This window comes from Arvicanthis niloticus, chromosome 3, assembly GCF_011762505.2.
Source record: "Arvicanthis niloticus isolate mArvNil1 chromosome 3, mArvNil1.pat.X, whole genome shotgun sequence".
Classification (NCBI taxonomy): Eukaryota; Metazoa; Chordata; class Mammalia; order Rodentia; family Muridae; genus Arvicanthis; species Arvicanthis niloticus.
In genome coordinates, this window is record NC_047660.1 from 108,312,891 (window position 1) to 108,334,586 (window position 21,696).

Consider the following 21,696-nt stretch of genomic DNA (forward strand, 5'->3'; position numbering starts at 1 on the left):
TCCAGATGTCCTCAAATGACATTCAGTCTGGTCGCCCTGGCTGGACGTATGTAATGGTCTTGTCATCCGTCTCTTACAGAGTCGGCCTATTCTCCACTCCTCTCCCTCCCAGCACCTTCTTGGTGACTTTTAGGATTATGGAGAAAGCCCTATGGGTCTCAAGCTCTGCCCAGGCACCCACCCCAGAATTCCATCTTCTGTGAGGTTCAGCTCAGGCTTGACCTCCTAAACTTCAGCCCGACCCCTGCAGCCCCTGTATCATGTCATCCTTTTCATATTGGTTGTCATGGTTACATGACTCTAATTTCATATTGTTCTCACCTTTTGTTCTGAGGCCAGCGGTATATCCTCACTTTACTGAACATCTCCATCACCTGCTACTAACTAGATAGATGACTAAGACTCATCTCCCTGTGGATCCCCTTCTTCTCACTTGCAGAAGGCTCCTGGGAAAAGCAGGCTCCTTCATGAGTTGTAAAGGAATCCCCACAACAGAAGAGCCAGCCAGCAGCCAATACCAGAAAGGGTTCCAGGCTCTCACAGAAGCCTGTCAACCAATCCTGCCTGTGATAAGGCTGGGCCCTCTCTGTTGAGATCTGCTCCACACCTGCCCGTGATTTAGGCTTTGCATCTGACCTTTGTTTTGATCCTTGGCAGAGTATTTTGACATTCTACCTTGTCACGGACCATCTAACAAGATTTTGTCTTCATATAGGCTAGGGGAGCCAGTCAAAGGCATGACAGCATCAGAGAACAGGGGTGGGTGGGCAGCTGGGATAAAATGCTTAAAACATGATGATAGCCCAATACTGTTGTGTCTGTTCTGCTCTAACTTAGGAACACAGCAAACATCTCCAGTGCTCTATGTCCCCTGCCCTGCCCCAGGCACTAGCTGTAGGTCTGAACCCATGGCAGAAAAGAAGAGATCAAATCAGAATAAGAGGAATGCAGAGCCAGCGCCAGAGGGAAAGGATCATGTGATGCCAAGTCGTCCTTAACCCTGGATGCTTGGAGCTACAGACCTCCATGAACCTTCCAGAATCCTCTGGAACCCACTTAAATGAAACCTGGGATTAAATCGGATCCGCCAGGTGGCAGCCTTCCCCCTGCTCAGCTGACTGAGCCGTCAGTACGCAGAAACAACCACCAGAGGGCTACACGAGGCCGGCAGGCTCCAGGCAGTTGGTTACCTAGCAACTGTGACGCAATGGGTCCTGTTTCCACCCTCCTCAAGGCCTCCCAGGTTATTTCTGGCAAAACAGACTGTTGCACAAGGAGTGGCTTCAGGAATCCTAGAACGGCTTCACTCTTAAGCCAGAAGAATCTAAAATGGTCCAGTGGGCCTCAAACCCCGCGCCATCCTGGCGTCTAGGGGGGCTGGGCCGCTACCCCTGCTTCCTAGATGCATTTTCCATTCAGTTTTGTAGCCCCACAGGACTAAAGTCACCCTGATTTCTTTAGTGGCTAAAGAAAAAGCAGTGCCTCTCTGTCCCCTCCTTTCTAATCCAGGGCTAGATTAATGGACATGTGACCCTCAGTAGACCTTGAGCCTCCTGTTCTTCAGCTATACTCAAGGGAGCTAAGAAGGGAACAGTAAGACCCAGCTTGGATTTTCTGTAGTCTTGAATCTACCCCTCCCCCTCAAACCCTCTCTGTCCCTTGCTTCAAATCTCTTCCAGTTCGAATAACCCTGGTAACACTTCAGGTAGGTAAATGTGGCCTGACAAGCCACAGGTGGCACCAAGAAAATGAGGCAGACACAAGACACGGAGTGTGTTATAATGACTTCAAAGCCGGTGCTGTCTGGGCTGTGAAAGTCAAGGGGCCACTGGCCTGCCATGGGCAGTGACTCCAGGCACATCCCTGGGTCCTGAGGAATGCCTGGCCCTGGTGCTGGGTTCCTAGGGTCTGTGAGGTGGGGTCTGGGAGGGGCACCATCCTGAGGTCACACAGGCATGTGCAGCTCATTGTACTCGTCCTGACCATCCTCATCAAAGTTTGGCTCAGCATCTTCGGAGTCCAGCTGCGGAAGAGAGCACGGGGTTGGGAAAGGCACCCCAGCTTGAAGTACTTCCCTCCCCCAAACCTTCACTTCCAGATCACCCCAAACAGCCAAATGGACCAGTACAATAGCAGCTATGACACAGGAGCGCATGCCTAGGATCTTGGCGCCTCTGTGTCCCATATCTGAGCATGAAAGAACTGCAAAAATCGAGCAGCAAAATGACTCCTCAGATAAAGGTGCTTCCCACCAAGCCTGATGACCCAACTTCAATCCCGGGACCCACAAGGTGGAAAGAGAACCAACTCCCGGCCTCTGCACATACACATAAAATACATTTTAAAAAGCCAGGCATGGTAGTCCTCGACTTTAATCCCTGGAAGGCAGAGGCAGGTGGATCTCTGTGAGCCTGAAGCCAGCCTGGTCTACAGAGCGAGTTCCAGGTCAGCCACAGAGAACACAGAGATACACAGAGAAACCCTGTCTCAAAAAATAAACAAGCAAAAACGTTGAAGAAGAAAGAGGGTGAGAGGAAGTGAAGGAGGAAGAAGAGAAGAAAAGAAATGGAGAAAGAGAGAGAGAGAGAGAGAGAGAGAGAGAGAGAGAGAGAAAGAAAGGGAAAAAATTAAAGAGCAAAAAAGATGTCCTTTGTGACAGCTGACAGAAACAGTGCCCAGGACTGATGTCTGTGCTATCCCACCCAAACACAGCCCACAGCCAGGTGCTTTATTTAAGCACAACTGTCCACCACAACCCTTTCTGAAGGGTTCTTTCTGAAGCCACATACCAGCAGCTTTACTTGGATTCATAGCTAAATCTCTCATCAGTTCTTCAGTAGGCTCTACAAGCCCATTATACTGGTGAAAACAGCACTTCGCAGCATTTGGTAACCTTCCCCAGTTCACACAAGCCAACAGGTAGCCAACAGGAAGCCAGGTATCTAATCAGTGCCCACCTGCCTTAATCCTACCACCCCGAAGCCATCATCCCTTACCGCCTGCAGCTCCCTGTCCTGGAAGAGCCGGGGCAAAAGGCATCGCCTCAGAGGCACCGTGAGCAAGAGCAGGAAAGGAAAGGCCAGCGAGGCCGCCGTTGACTTGACCACCCAGAGAAGTGCAATGCAGCCCAGCTGGATGCAGGTGAACAAGTGCATCCGCCATGTCTTCACCTGGGGTACAGGCTCAGTCTCATTACACAATGGTCATTCAGGCCCCACCCACACCTTTGAGAACATGGCTCTCTGGGTCCCAGTTATTCTTATCTTATTCCTTCTGTTCATCCCTAGCTGAGGAGTCCCTCCAGACCCCCTCCCATCAACTCAAGCATGTCTCCCAACTTCATGCATCTGGGCCTGACCTTGGTCACGTATGGCTGCTCAGGATGGTGCTTTGCTGGCATGAAAATGAGCAGCAGACGCTGGGACAATTGGATACCGGACAGTGATGTGACTCCCATGTACAGGAAAATCCCAAAGAGTACAGCCAGTGGGATGCGGCGCAGCACAGCTCCCATGACAATAGACAGGCCTAGAGGAAGTAACACAGGTCTGCCTATCCCTGCCCCTGCCTTGCCCAGACAAAGGGCCTGGTAAGGGGTTTGTTTATCTGACCAATCTGGGCCTCCCAAACAGAGATGAATCAGGACAAAGGAGAAGCAGGGAAGAGTTCCCAGTGTGAGGTGCCATGTTGGAGACCTGGGGGAGGGCCAAGCATGATGCACCTGCAGATTCAGGAGGGTCAAGTCCAGGATGATGAGGATTCCAAGCCATTGGACCCAAGAAAGCAAGTCTATGGGGAGACTCTGGTGCTCACCCACGAGGCTGGCAATGAGCACCCCGGTGACCCGCTGCTCCCGCACCTCCTGGATCTGGGGCTTGTCACCAGGCGCAATGGCAGTACGCATCACCGTCAAGGCGTTGACGTGAGTGACAGAGCGGACAGTGGCAGCTGTGAGCCAGGGCAAGCCGAACAACCCACAGAGGCCACCCAAAGAGCCTATCAAAAGCAGGTCAAGATGGAAGCCGGAACCCTTGAGTAGCCTCCGTGCCTTCTGGCTGACAATTAGCCTGTGGAGGATTGAAGGGGAAGGAGCTAGCTAGCAGGTGGACCTGCAGTGCACACAGCATTCACCCAAGGCTTGAGGGGAGGGAAGCACAGAAGACGACAGCTCTCCCAGCACCTGTCAGCTTCCTCTTTCACATTCCCAAATTGAAGTTCTCACACTCCAGTAAAACTGAGCCAAAGTCTCATGCTGCGAACATTTAAAGCACCACAAAAGCCAGATGCCAGATCAGACCGTGTTATTTTGGTTTAACCAAAATGAGAAATGTGTGAGCATCGCTGTCTGGTTGAGAGAACACCCTGACAGAATTCTGAGAACTTCCAAGTGCCACCCTGCCAAGGGTGATAGCAAGAGGCACCAGGTCAAACCCTCACAGGAGAACGGTGCCTGGGTCCACACGCCCATGCCTGTTCCAGCCTGTTGCTCCTCTTCCCCCTCCTCCTCCCCCTCCTCTTCTTTCTCCTCCTCACTACAGCCAGATCCCAACAAATTCCTCACAAGGCATCACTAGACAGATAAGATACCTCTGCCTTAACCCTGAAACCAAGCCACCCGTCCATCTCCCATCCCTCTCCAGCCCTCTCACGCAGTGATCTGTGTCTCCATGAATATGAGGATGAGAACCAAGAGGGCAGGGACAGCAGCAGCTACCATCATCCATGGTGGGAAGGGGCGGGCACTGCCCAAGGGTGGGATGAACCATGTGCGCTTATGCGGGGAAGTCACAGAGAGCCCTGTAGGCACCGTCAGCTTCTGCACGGCAGGAAGGAAGACATAGGTCAGAGCCAGAGGCTGCCCACAGAAGAGATCTACATAGCAGCTGTTCCTACTACAGAGTTCCCGGAACTCTAAATAACTGCTGAAACTCACTTCCATTCTCCAAAGTCACTGTTCCAGGAGCCGTCAGAGGGCATAGCAATGAGATGCCCCCATCCCCACCCCAGCTCCGAAGCTGTCAAGAAACCTGCTGTTGGAGAGCCCTGGCACTCTGCACCAGCTCACATTTATTCTTCTAAATTTCTCCCACTTAGGATCATAACCAGTAAGATCCCTGGGTAGCCCATGGGTCAAACCTCACGGCAGCCTCTGGTGTGACCCAACTTCTTGCCACTCGACCAGGAGAGATGGGCTGCAACCCTGCTCCAGATCCTGTGGCTAGTGGAAATTTGCAGTGGCCACAGGGGATGGGGCAAACTCACCTGTGTGTAGGTGTCTGTGATAGAGTAGTCCACGAGGACCATCACCAGGATGGAGATGGGAATGCCAAAATCCCCGATGATGCGTCGAGCCTGCCAAGGGCAGTCATGTTGGAAGCAAGAGGCTAAGGGACAGGAGATACCACTGCCCCCCCCCAACCAAGCTGAGGCCTGAAACACCCTAAGGTGTCCCTCAAGGTGCCAGCCCCTGAATGTCAGCCGCAGCTGGGAGGCACTCTTGTCTTGTGGGGTTGGGGGGTGGGGAGGTGAAGCGAGAGGAGGGGCTGTTGGACCAATGGATTGGCCAAGAAGGTAGGAAGATTCTCTCAAGAGCCGAGCCTAGCAGGGACAACAGGAACCAAGGAGGACAGAGTACCTTGCCCCCCAGGAAGCGGCTGTTCCTGAACTTGCGAAGGAAGAAAGCAATGAGGAAAGTCCCCAGCATAAGGATGAGGGACAGCAGAGCTGTATTGGGCTGGTTCCTCGGACCTGGTGGTCCCTCTGTGGGGGGCAGGGCACTACTATTCAGTTCCAAGCCTGTCTCCAGGACCCCCTCTGGTGGGTAGAAGGGCAGCAAAGGATGCTCTGTGAACACCTATATGTAGAGAAGAGGACGCCTTGCTCTTCACAGGCAGATGACAAACACAGCCCTGACATCCCTTAACCCCCACCTCCCAACACACACACGCGCACACACACACACGCACGCACGCACGCACGCACACACACACACACACACACACACACACACACACACGTACACAATCACAAAGCCCCTCTCCCCGTCTTGCTCTCACCAAGCTCCAGGCCTCCTTAGGGCAGCCACTACCTCTACCCTATCCCTGCCCACCATCTTGGACACTACCATACCTTATAGAGCTTGTGAAAAGTCTCATAGATGAAAATTAGCGAGATGAGGAAAGCAAAGATCTCCTGGGTAAATGGCGAGATGTAGCGGACAAGGAAGCTGCCTTCTGCAGCCACCAGGGCCAGGACAAAGACCACCAGCCAGAGGCCCACCCACACTCGACCGGTGAGGTATTCCAGGTCCTGAGCTCGACAGAACTAGAGATAGTAAGGAGGTTGGTTACCTACAGGTGAGCCGTCTGCCCCCGAGGCTGCTACCTGTGGGATGAACAGGGGTAGACAGACTCCAAGGATAAGGGAGGGTACAGAGACCCAGCTCCTGGACCTTTGGATAAGAAGCTGACAAAGGGCAGGAAGGAGGGGCAGTGCCTGGGGCAGTGGGCAAGCTTCACCTTAAAGAAAGCTTCTTCAAAGACTAGCAGAGGTCCAGAGAAGCCCACCACGAGCAGCGGCTGGGCCCCCAGCAGAGAGAAGAGGACCCCAAGCACAGCCGTGGACACAATCAGCTCTGACACGCCCATCAGCCCCTCGGTCTTCTCTCCTGAGGTGGAAAGGGATCAGCAAGATAGCCACAGGCTGGCTTTTCCTGTTCTGACCCTTCCTCAGCTGCCTCTCTAGCAAGAGCAGAGCAGCTTCCAGAACAACAGACAAGGCCCCACTCGCATTCCCAAGGAAACTACAGGGCTCCTGCCTTTACACCTTCATCTTAGAGCCCCCCGAAAAAACGGATCGCAGGAAGTCCTCTGACCCAGTAGCTCCCTAAGGGAGTTGCAGCTTTCCTTTCCTCCACTGTCCATCGACCCTCTAAGTGATGTGAAGCCATAGACCCCTACAAGTGACATCTGACCCCCACAGTGACCCCGAGAGCCTCACCTAGCAGCCCCCCAAAAGTGATAGCAGGGCTGAGGGCCGCAAAATAGATGAAAAGCACGGCAGCCACGCACTGGGAGTGCAGTGCGTCCCGCAGGTCACTGGGGTAGTGTGGGTACCGGCGCGTCACATCCCGCACAAGCCCCCCGAACACCGAGCCTGTCCGCTGCAGGGGATCATCTTCAGAGGCTGCCTCAGAGCCTCCCATCTCCAAAGACAGTTCTGGGGAAACAGGAAAGATCCTGATGAAACACAGACCACTCCATCCTGTCTGGAGGCCCTGGCTGTGTCTCCACACAATGACAGTAAGAGCACTCAAGAGAGTCAGGAGTGGGCTGGGGTCTGACCTTTGCCAGGGGCCACATAGCCCCCCCGGGTGGTCATCTCCACTTTGGTCTGTTCCCGTTCCCGCCGCTTCCTCAGCAGCTCTCGCTGGAAGGCAGCCACTGAACGTAGTAGGTCCCGGCCTTCTACCTCCGATGGTGGAATCACAATGCTGCCATCCAAAAACTCGCTGATGGCACCCAAAAGGTCCTGCCGGTCATCTGCCTGGTAGGCGGCCTCGTGAAACAGCTGGGGAGAGGAGATGGCTCTCAAGGATGGGCCACGAGAGCCCAGGAAGGAGACTTCTGAGAGGTGGTATTGGGTCACAGAGGTGAGGTGGAGAAGATGGATAACCATACGTACCAGGCCAGTCTAGGAGAGGATTCCACAACACCTCTGACTAGGCAATGCCAACATCCTACAGACTAATGAACATCTCCAACATCACCCCAGCTAGGAGACCTTTCTGTCTAAGACCAGCCATGGTGAGCATCATCAACACAGGACAGGGGGACAGTCCACATTTCCTACATCCAAGACATTGAGTCTGGGCCTCTACTACTGTGTTACCACCTTTTCCATGCACAGCCCAGGTTTCTGTTTTCTACCCTGAGCTAGCAGCTTGCCAACTCCACTCCAGAAACAGACAGCTGGGGAACAAGCAGATTCCAGGCAGTCAGCTCTACAGAACCCATCCCAGGTTACAGGACCAACCTTGTCAGACATGAGGGTGGCAATGGAACGCCCTAGTTCATGATAGTCGGTGCTGGTATGGCTGGGACCCAGCATCACGAAGAGGAAGCGGACGGGCACGGGGACCTCTAGCACAGACTCCAAGAGAACAGCCTCGCTCAGCCTCACAAAAGCTGCCGCTGGCTGCTCCAAGAAAGGCACACAGCCTGAGGAAAACAAAAGCGGTGATGGGCAGGGACAGTCAAAGCAGGCTCTGGGAGGGAGAGCTGGGTTCTTCTGTATAGTGGAGCAGTTGGACACTGTGAAAGACATCGCTGATCTAAAGTACCCTGTTCACTTAATGTGTTTATATTCACACAGCAGTTACCAAGAGGTGGAGAAAGGAAGGGTGTCTGTCACGCAAGGATCGCTTCCCCCCCTAATTCTTACAATGGTGCTATATATTAAACTAGCCAAGACGGCAGGAAACTGGGAATGGAGAAGAAAGGACTCAGAGCAGCCTCCTCCAGAGGTCCGGGGGCACAGACCGTAACAGAGGACATTCACTATGCACTGCCTCCCGCACCTGGCCCTCCTCACCCACAAGCACGACAGTGGCCTCAGCATCCTCAGGAATCTTCTCCAGCAGTTTCAGGCTTTTCCCTCGGTGACCGTCTCCTCCAGGCATGTGGAGGGGCTTCTGAGGACGCAGAACTGGAATAGGGCTGGGACCCAGCCTGGAGGCCATGGCAGGCCCTCCCAGCCCTGTCCCAGCCCTAGGTCTGAACCCTGCTTCCTATCTCTCCAGTCTCTTAGGAGGACCCCGCACCCTCCTCTGTGCCCTACCCCACCTCAGCCTTATCAGCTGAATGGCTCCCGTGGGTCAGGCACACCATCACCACATCAAAACCCTGTAGCGTCAGCACAGGAAGCCCTCGTGCCAGGCATCCAGCCTTCCCAATCTCAACTAAACTGGGCATCTTCTACGTTCCCAGGCCCAGGTCAGGCAAGGTACACTAACCTCCTTAGCATCAGGGTCATGTGGCCACAACGGGGCTGGCTCCCCTAGGTCATCAGCCATGGTGGGTACCGCACCATCGGGGCCATGACTAGGAGTTGGGTGGTGATTCCCCAAGACTGAGTTCACACTGGAGCTTGACGGATTTCGAGGGAAAAAGCCACTGTCCTTGTCATCGTTGGGATGGCTAAAGAAGGGGGCAAGGTAAGTTGGAGAGCCTTAGGTTAGACTGAGATCACGAGGTGAGAAGTGGGGGACCACAGCCTGTAGCCCTTCCTAATGTGAGAACTTTCTATTGGTTAAGGCTGTAAGAAGATGGAGGGGGGATAAGCTCCCGTCACATTGAGTAATGCAAGCTCAGGCTGAGCTTCCTCAGAAGAGACAGACAATGGTCCTAGGACAGCTGAATCAGAGCCGTCTTACCCAGCCCCTCACACCTGTGTTTCAGGAGCAGAGTCCTCAGAACACTAGCCCTGTCCTCGGGCCGGATCTGGTCAGATACAATCATGGTCTCCACCACAAGGTGAGCAATGCCCGGCAGGGTGGTCTGCTCCAGGTCCAGAAGAGCCGCTCCTAGGACACAGTGAGAGAAGGAGCCGTCCGGCCGGAGGGGAGACCCACCCCACTGCCTTGCTCCCCAAGAGCAGGCAAATGTGTAAAGTGAGCTAAGGGTCAATGCAGTAAGAGCTGATACAGGGCTCACAGGCATCTGGGGGAGCAAATGAAAATGTAGCACCAGAGGCCAAGGCATGAGGGACCAAACAATGGCAGTCATGACCTAAGACTGCAGACAGCTAGAAGGTCCATTAGACACAGATGCAATGCATAGAATTCCCTGAGTGGTCCCAGCTCACTGGGCAGCCCAACACAGATGGAGCTACAGTGGGGAGAAGGACCAGGCCAAGGGGCCCTACCCTGGGCAATGGTCCTCCTGAGCTCCAGCAGGCTACGGAAGGAGAGTGAGGCAACGTGAGGCTTCCCCCAGCGCTCCGTCTCCTCCTCCACATCCTCCTCGAACTTGATCCAGCGCGCTGTCTCCCGCCAGTGTGGCTCCTGGCTACGGTCCAACATCAGTTCATTCAGCTCCACAAACACCTGCAATAGGTATCAAGGTGACGGCTCGGAGGCTGTCAGAGTTGGGACCGTCACAAAGGGGAAAAACTGGATCCTCAAAGCTGACACCCTCAGGCTACTATACCTCATGAGGCCTCCGATCCAGCTTCTTCTTCTTCTTTTTCCGGCGCAAGATGGGTGCCAGGCCACTGGGGCTGCCTCTCCCTCCCTGTATCCGGGATGGTTTCTTCACCAAGTGCCGCCGCACTCCGGGGTTGTCCTCCAGCCGATGACCTGTGGACAAGGTGGACGTGGGCCCCAATGATCCATCTCTAGGTCTAAGATCATGGCCCACATGCTCCAGGCCCCTCTACCTGGTTATTATCCCACACACATTATCCAGGTGGCCATTTCACAGACGTGGGAAACAGTCTCAGAAGAGGAAAGGCACAGTACAGAGCAACATTGTAGCACTGGCCAAGTCACAACAAAAGGCAGCTCCCACTTAAGCCTTCAGTCCCATCTATACCTTGAAGCCCCTTGCTCTTGTGGGGCCATGGGTCCAATGCTTGTCCCTAGACACCTAGCTCTCAACACTTTCATAGCCATAACACCCAAATCCCAGCCCCACTAGTGCCTGTCGAGCTGCTTGGTCACCTTCCCACCTGCCCTGCCCAGACAAACAGCTGGAGAGAGGCTAGCTGCTCAGTTACTCACAAGCAGCTACCCCTGCCAGGGGGCTTGGGTGGCCCCTGATGGGCTCCCATAGGCCATAGTCTTCAAAGTCCAGTACAAACATTTCCAAATCCTCTGAAGCCACTAAGTCACCAGTGCTGGGGGCTGGATCTCTCCCAGGACCTTGGTCTTCAGTGTCCTCAGGCTTAGGATTCAGAGCCCCATTGGGCTCCATGACCTTGTCCACCGGGCTTGTCATTCCCCTGGTGGCCAAAGCCTCAGTCCTGGCTGTCCCAAGAAGTGGGAGCCCCTGCCGGAGGTGACTTTGCCCACACAGAGCTGGATGTGGTAAGGTTTCCTGCTCCCAATTCTCCTTGTTCCCCCAAGCCTGCTCCTGCTGTTATCAGCCCCCACCCTAGATCTGTAAATACACCACCCTCCCTATGACCCCCCCCAATACCACTGTTGCTGCCATCGGATTGTTCCTGTCCCTGTCCTCAGGCCCTGGCAACTTTCCATGACGTATTGAGCTCAAAGCCCTAACTCCCCCCACCTCTGCCCCCGCCCACACCCTGTGAATCTTAGGAGGAGGAGAAGGGCAGGAGACCAGCGATGCCCCCAGCCTGGGCACAGAGCCTCGTGGGTGATGACAGGTGGCACCAAAGCCAGGCACTGATAAGATGGAAGGAATGTGCCGAGATCACAGCCAGGCCAGGGCAAGGGTGGTAGGAAGGAGTGAGTGCAGCTGCAGTCCTGGCTTGGGGAGAAAGCAGTGGGGCCTGGCAGTGCAGCTCAGCCCTCCGCCTCCAGGCAGGTGGGTTAGCGTAGTTTACAAAGGAAGCAAGTCTCAGGAGAGCTCTCCTCCAAGAGTACATGTGGAAAGGGGTCGATTTATGCAATAGGTGACTCATAGAGCACTCCCGAGTGACACTAAGGAAAACAGCTCTGGCAGAGGTGGCTTAGTCAGATTAAGCTCTCTCTGCCACGGGGACACTGCAGAGAGGACTAGACTAGGTAGGGAGACCCTCTTCAAGGTCCCTGTCGAGGTCTCAGCCACAGAGTCTCACTCACTCTTCATGTCGTCCAGATCAGCAGAACCCAGCATTTGAGCCTCTGCCTCATCAGTGGGCACCCGCTGCTCTGGCCCAGGGTTGCCCAGGGCACTGCCTGGGCACAATCGCTCCCGTAGGTCATAACTGGCAGATGGACTCCAGAGCCGGCTCTTCTCTGTGGAGATTCGGGAAGCCCGGGCCCGGGGACTGGGAGAGCTGAGGAAGCAACATGACCCTTTAGGTTTGATGGAGAGAGGCAAGGCTCCTATAACTCCCCCAGCCTCAAGAACAAGAGTGAATACAGAGGCCTCCTTTCCCAGCATGCTCATTCCTTCCCATTTGCTGGCTCATCTCGTCTACCTGGACCCCTCTCTCTCCACCAGCACTTCAGGCCTAGAGGACTCTTGACCTCTTTATTCTCTCTTCTCCCCTCTTGCTCCCTTCTCCCACTTGTAAACCACGGAGACAGATGAGACTCTCCTCACTCTCCTGGCTTTCCAGGTCACAACTACGGAAACTATTCAGGGTTAGGAATCAGGTGGGTGTCAGGGACTTGGGCCAACTGCTCTGGACTGCAGTGGGTTCTACTCAGTGAGGGCTGGGTCCAGTACCTGCCGGAGCGCTGGGGGCTCTGGTCAGACTGCAGGCCCACCGAAGGCAGGGCCTTGGCACAGGGAGCCTTGATTGAAAGGCCTGGACTGTCATCCTCATCACTTCCAATGGAGAACTGTGGACACACATGGACAGACTTACCACTCGGCAGCCACCTTCATCATGTCTTGACCAGCCAGCCCTCCGTCCATGAGAGGACCCTACCTTTGCTTTCTGTGGGGGCCCAGGGGGTGGAGGCTCCACAGGTTCTGCCTCAGACTCTCCCTCTTCTTCCTCTTCTTCCTCCTCCTCCTCTTCTGCTCCAGCTCCCCCCTCCTCCTGGATAGGGGGTGTCCCTTCTGAGGGGGGAGCAGAGGTTTTCTCTTTTTTCCTCTTCCTCCTGGTGTGCCGAGCAGAGGTGGGGGGCAGTCGCCGCAGCTTGTGGGGTGGAGGCAGGCGGGCTGAGAGCGGGTGATGGGTGTGGTGGGATGTGTGCCGGTGAACTGGGGGGGTGCAGGAGAGTGGGTTGAGACCCCTGAGGCAGAGCGGGGCTTCCCCCACCAGGAGTACACACCTTATTCTAGCTCAAGATCTAAAACAAAAGCACCCTAGTCCTCGTCTAGAGCCAGGACACCCCTCCCAACTACTGTGTCCCTGCTCCTGTCATTGGTGAGGCCAGGTGGAGTGGGGACAAGAGTGACATAGAGGGAAAGTCAGTCGCAAAGGGGAGTCAGGAGATGTGGAACAGAAGAGAGACAGAAGCTGAGGGAAGACACAACAGGAGCAGAGGGTGGGTAAGAGAGAGTGGACAATGAAGGTCACTGAGGGAGGCCTCAGGGTCATCTCCTCTACATCTTCCCTGGTCTGGAGCCCAGCTCCCCTGACAGGTGAACAAGATGATGGTATGGGAGGCAAGATGACTTAACATGGCATGGTGGCCCAGCACAGCGTCCAGCACAGGATGACACAGAGTGATCAAGCCGGAGGTGAACGCAGTAATGGTGGTGATGAAGGTGATGATGGTGAAGGCTGTAGCACTAGGGGTCCCCAGGCTACCCACACTCAAAGTCCCGCTCGCTGTAGCTGCGGCTAGGCTTCTCAGGGTCCCAGGCTGGGGTCTTGCTGATGAGGTCCCCAAACCTGCTCACAGCCAAGGTCTTGCCCAAGTCATCATCTTCCTCTTCTACATCTGGACCCAGAGGGGGCTCCTCCAAGGGTACCCGGACCTGCAGGCCAGATAGCCTCTCCTAAGAACCCCTAGTTCATGAACACTCCCCACCCACCTCCAACTTCACAATTCAAGGGCCTTCCCAACACCTTCACCTTTGCCTGCAACAACATCCCCAAAACACCCTCTGAGGGCTTGCCCCGGCCATTGGGAGCACCAGCCACAAATGTGTAAAATACCAAAGCCCTCCCCCCCCCCCAATTCCTCTACACCACCAATACAGCTCCACGTCTGGATCTGGTGGTCCCAGGGTCATCCAAAGGACACCCCACCCATCCTGCCCCTCCTCCCACACTCCACCCCCACGAATCAGTCACCTGGGGTAGGGGGGAGGCGCCCCCGGGCGGCGGGATCACCCCATTAGCCATGGTAGGGCTGAAGACTTAGGAGTCTCTCAATCACTATGGAATCCAAACCCTGGGTGAGAAGAAGGGGGCGCTGCGGAGACCTCTTGGGGAGCCATTGGGGAGGAGGGCGGGGTCAGGAATCGCGCTGGTGGGCCCCCTCCGGGATGCTCCATCCCAGTGCCCAGCCTGCTCTCCCTTCCGAGGCCCAACTCGGTCCAGGTTAGTCCGATGTCCCCACCCGGCCCAGGGCCCACGCCTTGCCCTTTAAGTACCTCCGGCCTCCGGAACCTGCAGGGGCTTGGGAGAGCCGCCGCGCCCCATGTCCCTCCCCGCTAGCTCCGGGGCGCGGCTGCCGGGTTCCCGTCCGGCCTCTCGCCGTGCAGAGCCCGGCCAGGCGAACGCAGGCGCCGGAGCCCGCAGTCCACGGCTCCACCTCCTAGAGCTCGGCTCTGCCAGCCCGCCGCCGCCCGGCCGCACAATGGGAGTGGACGATCCCTGACTTACCCCGACTGGGCCAGCGCGGGACCCGCGCTCGGGTCCCCGCAGGATCCCACCTGCCCGCAAGACCCCTTTCCAAGCGCCCCACGCATTGCGGGGGGTGGGGGGGAGAAGGGGCGGGTGCACGGCCCTAAATTCCCACAATCCCTCAAACACACTCCTCCACCTTGCTTTTAGCCACCCCTCCCTTTCCCTCAGGAGCCCTAGAGGAGACCCCCTTCGCACATACAAGCCTCTCCAGCTTGGACACGAGATCACAGACCCCTGAAAGCCATCGCCATCAACACCTCCGGTCTCAGTTTAGCTGATGCCCTTCAAAGGCTGGCTTCTGGCGCTGGGCGCCACCCAACATTTGACCTTGGCACATTATCTACCCATCTGTAGCCAGAGGCAGCTGAAACAGGGGCATTCCAATTGGGCCAACAACTCTAAAATCCTGTGGCTAAGCTTCCACTGTTCCTCTGCCCGTACCCCTCCTCCCCCTTCTCCAACCGTGGAGGACGTAGCTCACTTTCCAAGGTCAGAGAGATCTTTGGAAAGGGCACCTGGACCTCAGTGTGTTCTCTGAGTCTCTGAAACTGGGCACCTAGACTAACCCATGCCCATAAAAGCCCTGAATGACAGTCAGCTGAAGCCATGTCCCTATGCCTTAGAACAAACAAGGGGAAAAGAACTGGAAGTCAGCAGAAGGTGGGATGGGCAGGTTCCAGCAAGAGCAACAAATGTCTCCTAGCTCAGCCGGGGAAGTGGAAAGTAGGGGATCGGAGCGAGTACTAAGCCCCTCCAACCCCTGCTGCCCTGCATGATCTCAGCCCCACCCAATGAAAGAGTTTACACACACACACACACACACACACACACACACACACACACACACACGGAGCCTTGGGGATTGCTTGAAGCAGCTGGCCATATCACATCTACAATGGGAAACAGAGATGAATGGTTTCCCTTTCCCAGTTTACACAGTTCAGAATCCCCTGGCCAGAGAAATGGTCCTGTCACAGTTAAGAGTGCTACATATTAAAACCCTGTCTCAAAAAAGCAACAACAACAAAACCCAACCAACCGAACAAACAAAAAAGCCAGTTTATTCATATCAATTAAGTTAATCAAGAGAGTCTCACACAGGCACGGCCCACCAATGAGGTGATCCCAGAAGCCACCACTTTGACAATTTAACCATCATAGGGGGATATTATTCCTTCGGCTGAGAACACAGGTGGCTGTCTGAGCACTGGCCATTTACTCCAGACTTCTCACTTTCATCCAGGTTTACAAAGATGCCATCGCTGTGTGTCAGCTGTGCAGAAACAGAACATGTGAATTGCCTTCCGAAAGTCAAGCGTATGAGACCCATGGGCTGGCATTGAATTGTGTCCCCCAAAAGTCATATGTGAAATCTCAACATCCATGACCTCAGAATGAGCCCTTATTTGGAAAAAAAGCCATTGCAGTTGTTAAGGCCATCCTTGAGTGGTATACACTCCTTTCTTATCCGATATGGTGTGTCTATAAAAAGGGGAGATTTGGACACAGGCATGCATGGAAAGAACACTGTGTGAAGACTGGCAATATGCCGTCACAAACCAAGGAAATTCCAAAAAAAACCTGAGAGGCCTGGAACAGGTCCTTCCTGAGTATCTTCAGAGAGAATTTAGGTCTGTGGATACTTGATTTCAGACACTGTGAAGCTGTTCTGTCTGTTATCCTTCGTGGCAGCAGCCCCCAGTGAAGTAACCCATTATCTCCATCTGTCATCACCCTGAACCAGCTAGCCTGGCCTGAAGTCTTAATGGAGCCATCCCTTGTTGAGAACACTCTAGGAGGTGTTTCCCTTTCATCTTAGTGATGGACCCTCCCCCACAGCCTGGAAAACAGTCAGCAAGTTTCATGTCAAGACAGCCCGAGAAGTTTTTGTCAACCTGGAAGCCCTAGGGTGCTGGGCTATGTAACACACAACTTGTCCCTTCGAGATCCCACTCCAGAGTGGATGTTGCACACAGAGTCTCCTCTCACTAGGAGGGAACACCTAACTGGTCCCTTGGAGACCCTCATCCCATCTGGAATCAGGAACTCCATTCTCAACTCCACAAGCATCTTTCTTTTATCTTCTGTATCTCTGGAATGATGAAGTAAAATGTCCCCCTGGGAGGGATTTTAGAAGCCCATGTTCCTCTCTCATTCTGAGATAGGTTGGGCAGGAGATGTTGACTCACCTACCATTTGTTCCCTGCTAACTCATTCTACTTGATGTATTATGTATGTTTTCATGACACCTGCAGCTCTCCTAGCATTCTGCCTCCAGCGTACCTGTACCTGTCACTCCCCCGCTGTGAGTTCTGGTAGAGTCTTTATTACTGTGACAAGGATGGCCCATGCATGCACCAAGGATAGCCACTTTGGCGTATGTGGGCTACCACCTCCGGAGCCTGTGTATGCTTAAATGCTGACAGGAATGGTGACAGCAAAGGCAGACAAAACCAGGGACAGACAGTTTCAAAACAAGAGCTACCCTACCCACTCTCCCTCCTAATACAGTCTGATTGGGACTTCTCACCTGCATGTTGATGCTCCAGAGTGACTTCTTGATACATGTAATGCCACCACAACCCATGTCCTCTGTCCAGGGAGCAAGATCCATTTTGTCATCCAGACTTGGGTAGAGATACAAGTACAGTTTTCAGAGTTCCTCACAGTTGAGCCAAGAGCTCAACACAGTACATTTCTCACAGTACAAGCCATCCCCTAGAATGCCTTGGTCTTGGGTTCCAACATGTTAGACACTAGACCAGTATAAAACATATCTTGTCATCTATGGCAACTTAAATCTTTGAAACTTCTTCATTTAAGTCTGCTCTTGCCAAGGTAGAAGTTAGAAACTGCATGTGTCTCGACTCTCTTGCAGCTAGGTTAAGACACTGCTCTGAGATGAGTTTCAGCAGTTAAAGTGTCTAGTACAGGTTCTGAATTCAGAAGTGATATGCTCAGAGGATACTACCTCTAAGTAATGGATGGCTATGTGGGTTCTGGGAATTAAACTCAGGGCACCTGCAAGAGCAGCAAGTGCTCTTGTCTTCAGCCACCACCACCCCCACACACATACCTATACACATCCTTCACTCTTTTCTTAAAACAAAGTCTTATTTTAATGTAGAGTTGGTTGAACGTGTCCGTGCATCTTCTCCAGAAGCTGGGGCTTCTCTACCCCTTCTGTTTCTGTTGTAAATTACTTGGACTCGGTACTTGACACGTCCTTTACTACGTAGCATTGGAGCTACCTAACGTTTCCCAAGCTTCACTATGTGCCAAGTCTCTCTGATCTATGTGTCACACACAGACAAGCTCACCTTTTTTTCTCTCAACAACCCCATAGTCACTGCTGGAGAAACCGAAGTGCCAGACACAGTAATAAATACCTAGCTCAAGTGGATATCCAGTGGCCAAGCTGGGGTATGATCTCAGGCCACTTGGCCCCCAGAGATCTCAGGCTTAGCTTCTTGCCTCTGTGGCCTCTCATAGCAAAGATAGTCTCTGAGTCCTCAGAGAAACAGGAAAGGACAGTGTGCACACATATGAATTAAGTACATGTTAGTGTATGTTAACATACAAGAGCAGTATGGTTTTTTTGGTTGGTTGGTTGGTTTTTTTTTTTTTGTTGTGGTGGTTTTTTTTTTTTTTTTTTTTTTGAGACAGGGTTTCTCTGTGTAGCCCTGGCTGTCCTGGAACTCACTCTGTAGACCAGGCTGGCCTCGAACTCAGAAATCCGCCTGCCTCTGCCTCCCAAGTGCTGGGATTAAAGGCGTGCGCCACCACCGCCCAGCAGCAGTATGTTTTTAAAGATTTATCTATTTATTTTATGTGACTACACTGTCACTCTCTTCAGACACACCAGAAGAAGGCATTGGATCCCATTACAGTTGGTTGTGAGCCACCATGTGGTTGCTGGGAACTGAACTCAGGACTTCTGGAAGGGCAGTCAGTGCTCTTAACCACTGAGCCATCTCCCCAGCCCTGCATTGGTGATCTTAAACTCACACAATGTGTATAGTTTCATGGAGCCCAGATTGTCACTTAGACTCATCAGAATTATTTCCCTGCTTCGTGGAGCGTAGCACTCAGGGCCAGTTGCTACTGGTGGGTTTATGATCAGGCTCTTTCAGGTAAGGTGGCATTGAATTAGGGCCCAGGCTCTGGAGTTTGAGATGTTGTAATTTAAAACCATTTTGATGCTTGGCACAGAACAGGTGTTCAATAACTGTCACTCTTATTTACTATTCTTGTTACTCTGCAGTGGTTTATCTCATAATCCACATGTGCCTGGCCTTGGCTTTGACACAAATCCAATGTCTGGACACTGCTAGTATTCCTGAGGGTCACCTTCCAGATCAGCCTTCCTGACATGTTTGTGCTGGGATGGCATTCTGAGAGATGAACCAACCCTCTTCATGGTCCTCTGTCATCCCTGAACTAATGGCCTGCTTGAGTTTTATTTGGGGGAAACAGATGGAAGAGAAGGCAGAGATAACCTACCAGCCTTTCTGCCCTTTTGCTTCCCCAGAACCATAGCCAAGGGTGTTTTCAAAAAAAAAAAGAAAGAAAGAAAGAAAAGAAAAGAAAAAAAGGTGGGTTAGCAAGAGAAAGAGATCTTGACCAGAAGCTAGTGGGAAAGGTGGAAGAGCAGACCTTTGCCCTCTCCAGCCATCGAAACAGGAGGAGGTTCCCCCAAGGCACAAAGAGACAAGAGTCAGATCAGGGAGCCCTGCCAAGCCCATAGGATGGGAGCTTGAAATTAAAGTTCAGCTGTTTTGCAAATATAAAGCACTATTTCACAGCACCCAACCTCACAGAGTAAGATTCACACATTCTCTCCATATTCCATGCTAAGTATTTTTTATACATTTATACATTGTGGTTACCATCCACAAGCAAACACCTACTTTTTATTATGAAATATTTTTATTTTATTATTTTATTATTTTATTAATTTATTTATTATTTATTTTATTATATTATATTTATTATTTTATAATAAAAATATAAATATATTTTTATAATTTTTTTAATTATGAAATATTTTTATTATTCAGGTAACAGGACTAGGGCCATCCTCTGTAAGGAGACGACAATAAAGCAATGACCCGAAGGATATGAAAGATTCGGATTGACGATGAAGGGTGGGTTGGAGAGGTAGGGGAAAGGGCAACACTAAAGCCCCTGGGATGGACCCTGTAGCAGGAAAGAATGGTCTGTGTAAACAATCTCAATGGTGTTCTGTTGGCGGGGTATCATAATCCCAGAAGTTGGTGCCACCAGAGAACATTTGAAAGGATTGGATGGAGCCTGAAAGGACGGGCCTTCCCTAAGGCCTAGGAGGCAATATGGTTTAAGGAAGACAGCTCAGATCTTGTAGACAGAGGGTCCAAGCTGGAGAGCACCTTAGTAACCTAAGCCTTAGCTTCTTCACCTATAAGATGTAGATCTTCCCCAGGACAGTCATGATAACATCACAGGAAGGATAATTGCACAGATGAGCACAAAGTATGTCCTTACACACCGACAATGTGCAGTTCATGTTGGTTCAGACCCATAATCCCAATACTAAGAAGACTGAGACAGGAGGATGTCAAGTTCATGACTGGCCAGTTATATAACCAGACCCTGAAGAAGAATACTTTTGTGATTCTTCCTGCATCCCTCCTCCCACAGAGCCAGGCACCTCCAGAGTGCTCAGTAAATATCTGTAGAGCAAGTGCACAAGTAATTATAGTAACTAATAAACTAAAGAATGTTTCTGTGGAGGCCGGAGAAGTCATCAAGTCCTAAATAATCAAATGACAAAAGGATGGGCCAAGAAAAAAACGTGTCCTGACTCATGCTCTTTCCAGGGGTGTTTCCTCCAAAGCACACTGGGGAAATATCCACTCATAAACACGTGGGCAATAAGAAGCAGGCAGCCACTCTTCCAGTTACAAAGGACATTCCAAGGCTCCTGGGTGACAAAGCAACATGTAGCAACTAACAGGCAGGTTTTGTAGCGAGCATTATTTAATGCATCAAGGTTTGCACAATACTTCCACTGATATTCAACACCTCTGTAAAGTAGATAGGTTATTGATTAGTCTCAATGCCACACTGCAGTTGAGCAAACAAGGGGACATTATTTGCTCACAGCTAAGCAGTGAATCATACAACTAAGACACAGTCTTAAATCCTGTGTCCTTTCTATAATACAACCACACTACACTGACCCGTGGATGGATGTAAAATATGGCATTCCTGCATACCCTCACACAGAGCCGTGTGACTGAATTCTAACTGCATATATATAAGAATATATATTATATATATTCTAACTGCATATATAAGAATATATATAACATATTATATATTAAATAATATATAATATATATTCTAATTGCATATATACATATAGAAGTATACATATATTCTTATATTCTTGGTATATATATATAATCTATCTGTATGTATGTATTATGTATGTATGTATGTATGTATGTATATAATCGAGATAGGGCTTCTCTCTATAACTGCCCTATCTGTCCTGGAACTTGCCTTATAAGCCTGGCTAGCCTAGAACTCAGAGATCCTCCTGCCTCATCCTCCTAAGCACTGTGATTAAAGGCTTGTGCCCCCACTGCCCCCACTATAGAATCTTAAAGGGGGAAAGATGTTACTCATCCCTCCATCAAAACGGACTCATCCTCAAGGACCACCTCCTAGGAGATCAGGTCTTTAGTAGGCCAGCTCCCCTCAACCAGTCCTAGAATCATTTAACCCTCAAAAAATTTTAAATATAACTTTTATGCCTATGATAACTTGGAGGATTTAAATTTCCTTTTTAAACAGTTAAACTCTCAAGGTGGGCTCACACTTTTAATCCCAGCACTTGGGAGGCAGAGGCAGGCAGATTTCTCTGAGTTTAAGGCCAGCCAGGGCTGGAGAAACCTCATCTTGAAAAAACCCAAGAGTTAAACCTTCAATGCCATTCCATCCCCTTCTGCCTCCCCTCAACTTTATCTCCTACCATTTCTTGTTCATCCCTTTAGGATCTAAACACACAAAACAGTGAACCACAATCTCCTTCCCTACTCCCTTTATGGACAATGCAGTGCAGTGGTATGGTGGTTTCAGAATTTTCTCTCCACTGCTTTCCAGGAGCCACCAGGCCTCTGATGAGTTGTTCCTCATCCCAGCCTGGGGCCAGACAGAGGCCAATCA

General features: G+C 52.0%; 1 protein-coding gene across 5 annotated transcripts; it reads right to left on the reverse strand.

Moving 5' to 3' along the window:
* Positions 1-1,760: 1,760 nt before the first annotated feature.
* Slc4a3 (solute carrier family 4 member 3) lies at positions 1,761-14,819 on the reverse strand. Of its 5 annotated transcripts, none has more exons than XM_034497400.2 (23): positions 14,684-14,819; positions 13,927-14,026; positions 13,442-13,607; positions 12,607-12,884; positions 12,402-12,517; positions 11,810-12,006; positions 10,209-10,357; positions 9,925-10,105; positions 9,448-9,583; positions 9,014-9,197; positions 8,593-8,692; positions 8,035-8,219; positions 7,344-7,569; positions 7,000-7,218; positions 6,519-6,667; positions 6,130-6,324; positions 5,636-5,854; positions 5,263-5,352; positions 4,650-4,816; positions 3,814-4,067; positions 3,359-3,528; positions 2,997-3,170; positions 1,761-2,023 (listed from the first exon to the last, which is right to left on the reverse strand). In XM_034497400.2, the coding sequence occupies exons 2-23, from the start codon at positions 13,975-13,977 to the stop codon at positions 1,946-1,948; spliced, it is 3,684 nt and encodes a 1,227-aa protein (XP_034353291.1). In that variant the 5' UTR covers positions 13,978-14,026; positions 14,684-14,819; the 3' UTR covers positions 1,761-1,945. The 5 variants fall into 5 exon arrangements, with proteins under 5 accessions (XP_034353291.1, XP_034353290.1, XP_034353289.1 ...); XM_034497399.2 differs by lacking the exon at positions 14,684-14,819 and adding an exon at positions 14,461-14,590; XM_034497398.2 differs by lacking the exon at positions 14,684-14,819 and adding an exon at positions 14,229-14,372.
* Positions 14,820-21,696: the final 6,877 nt, after the last annotated feature.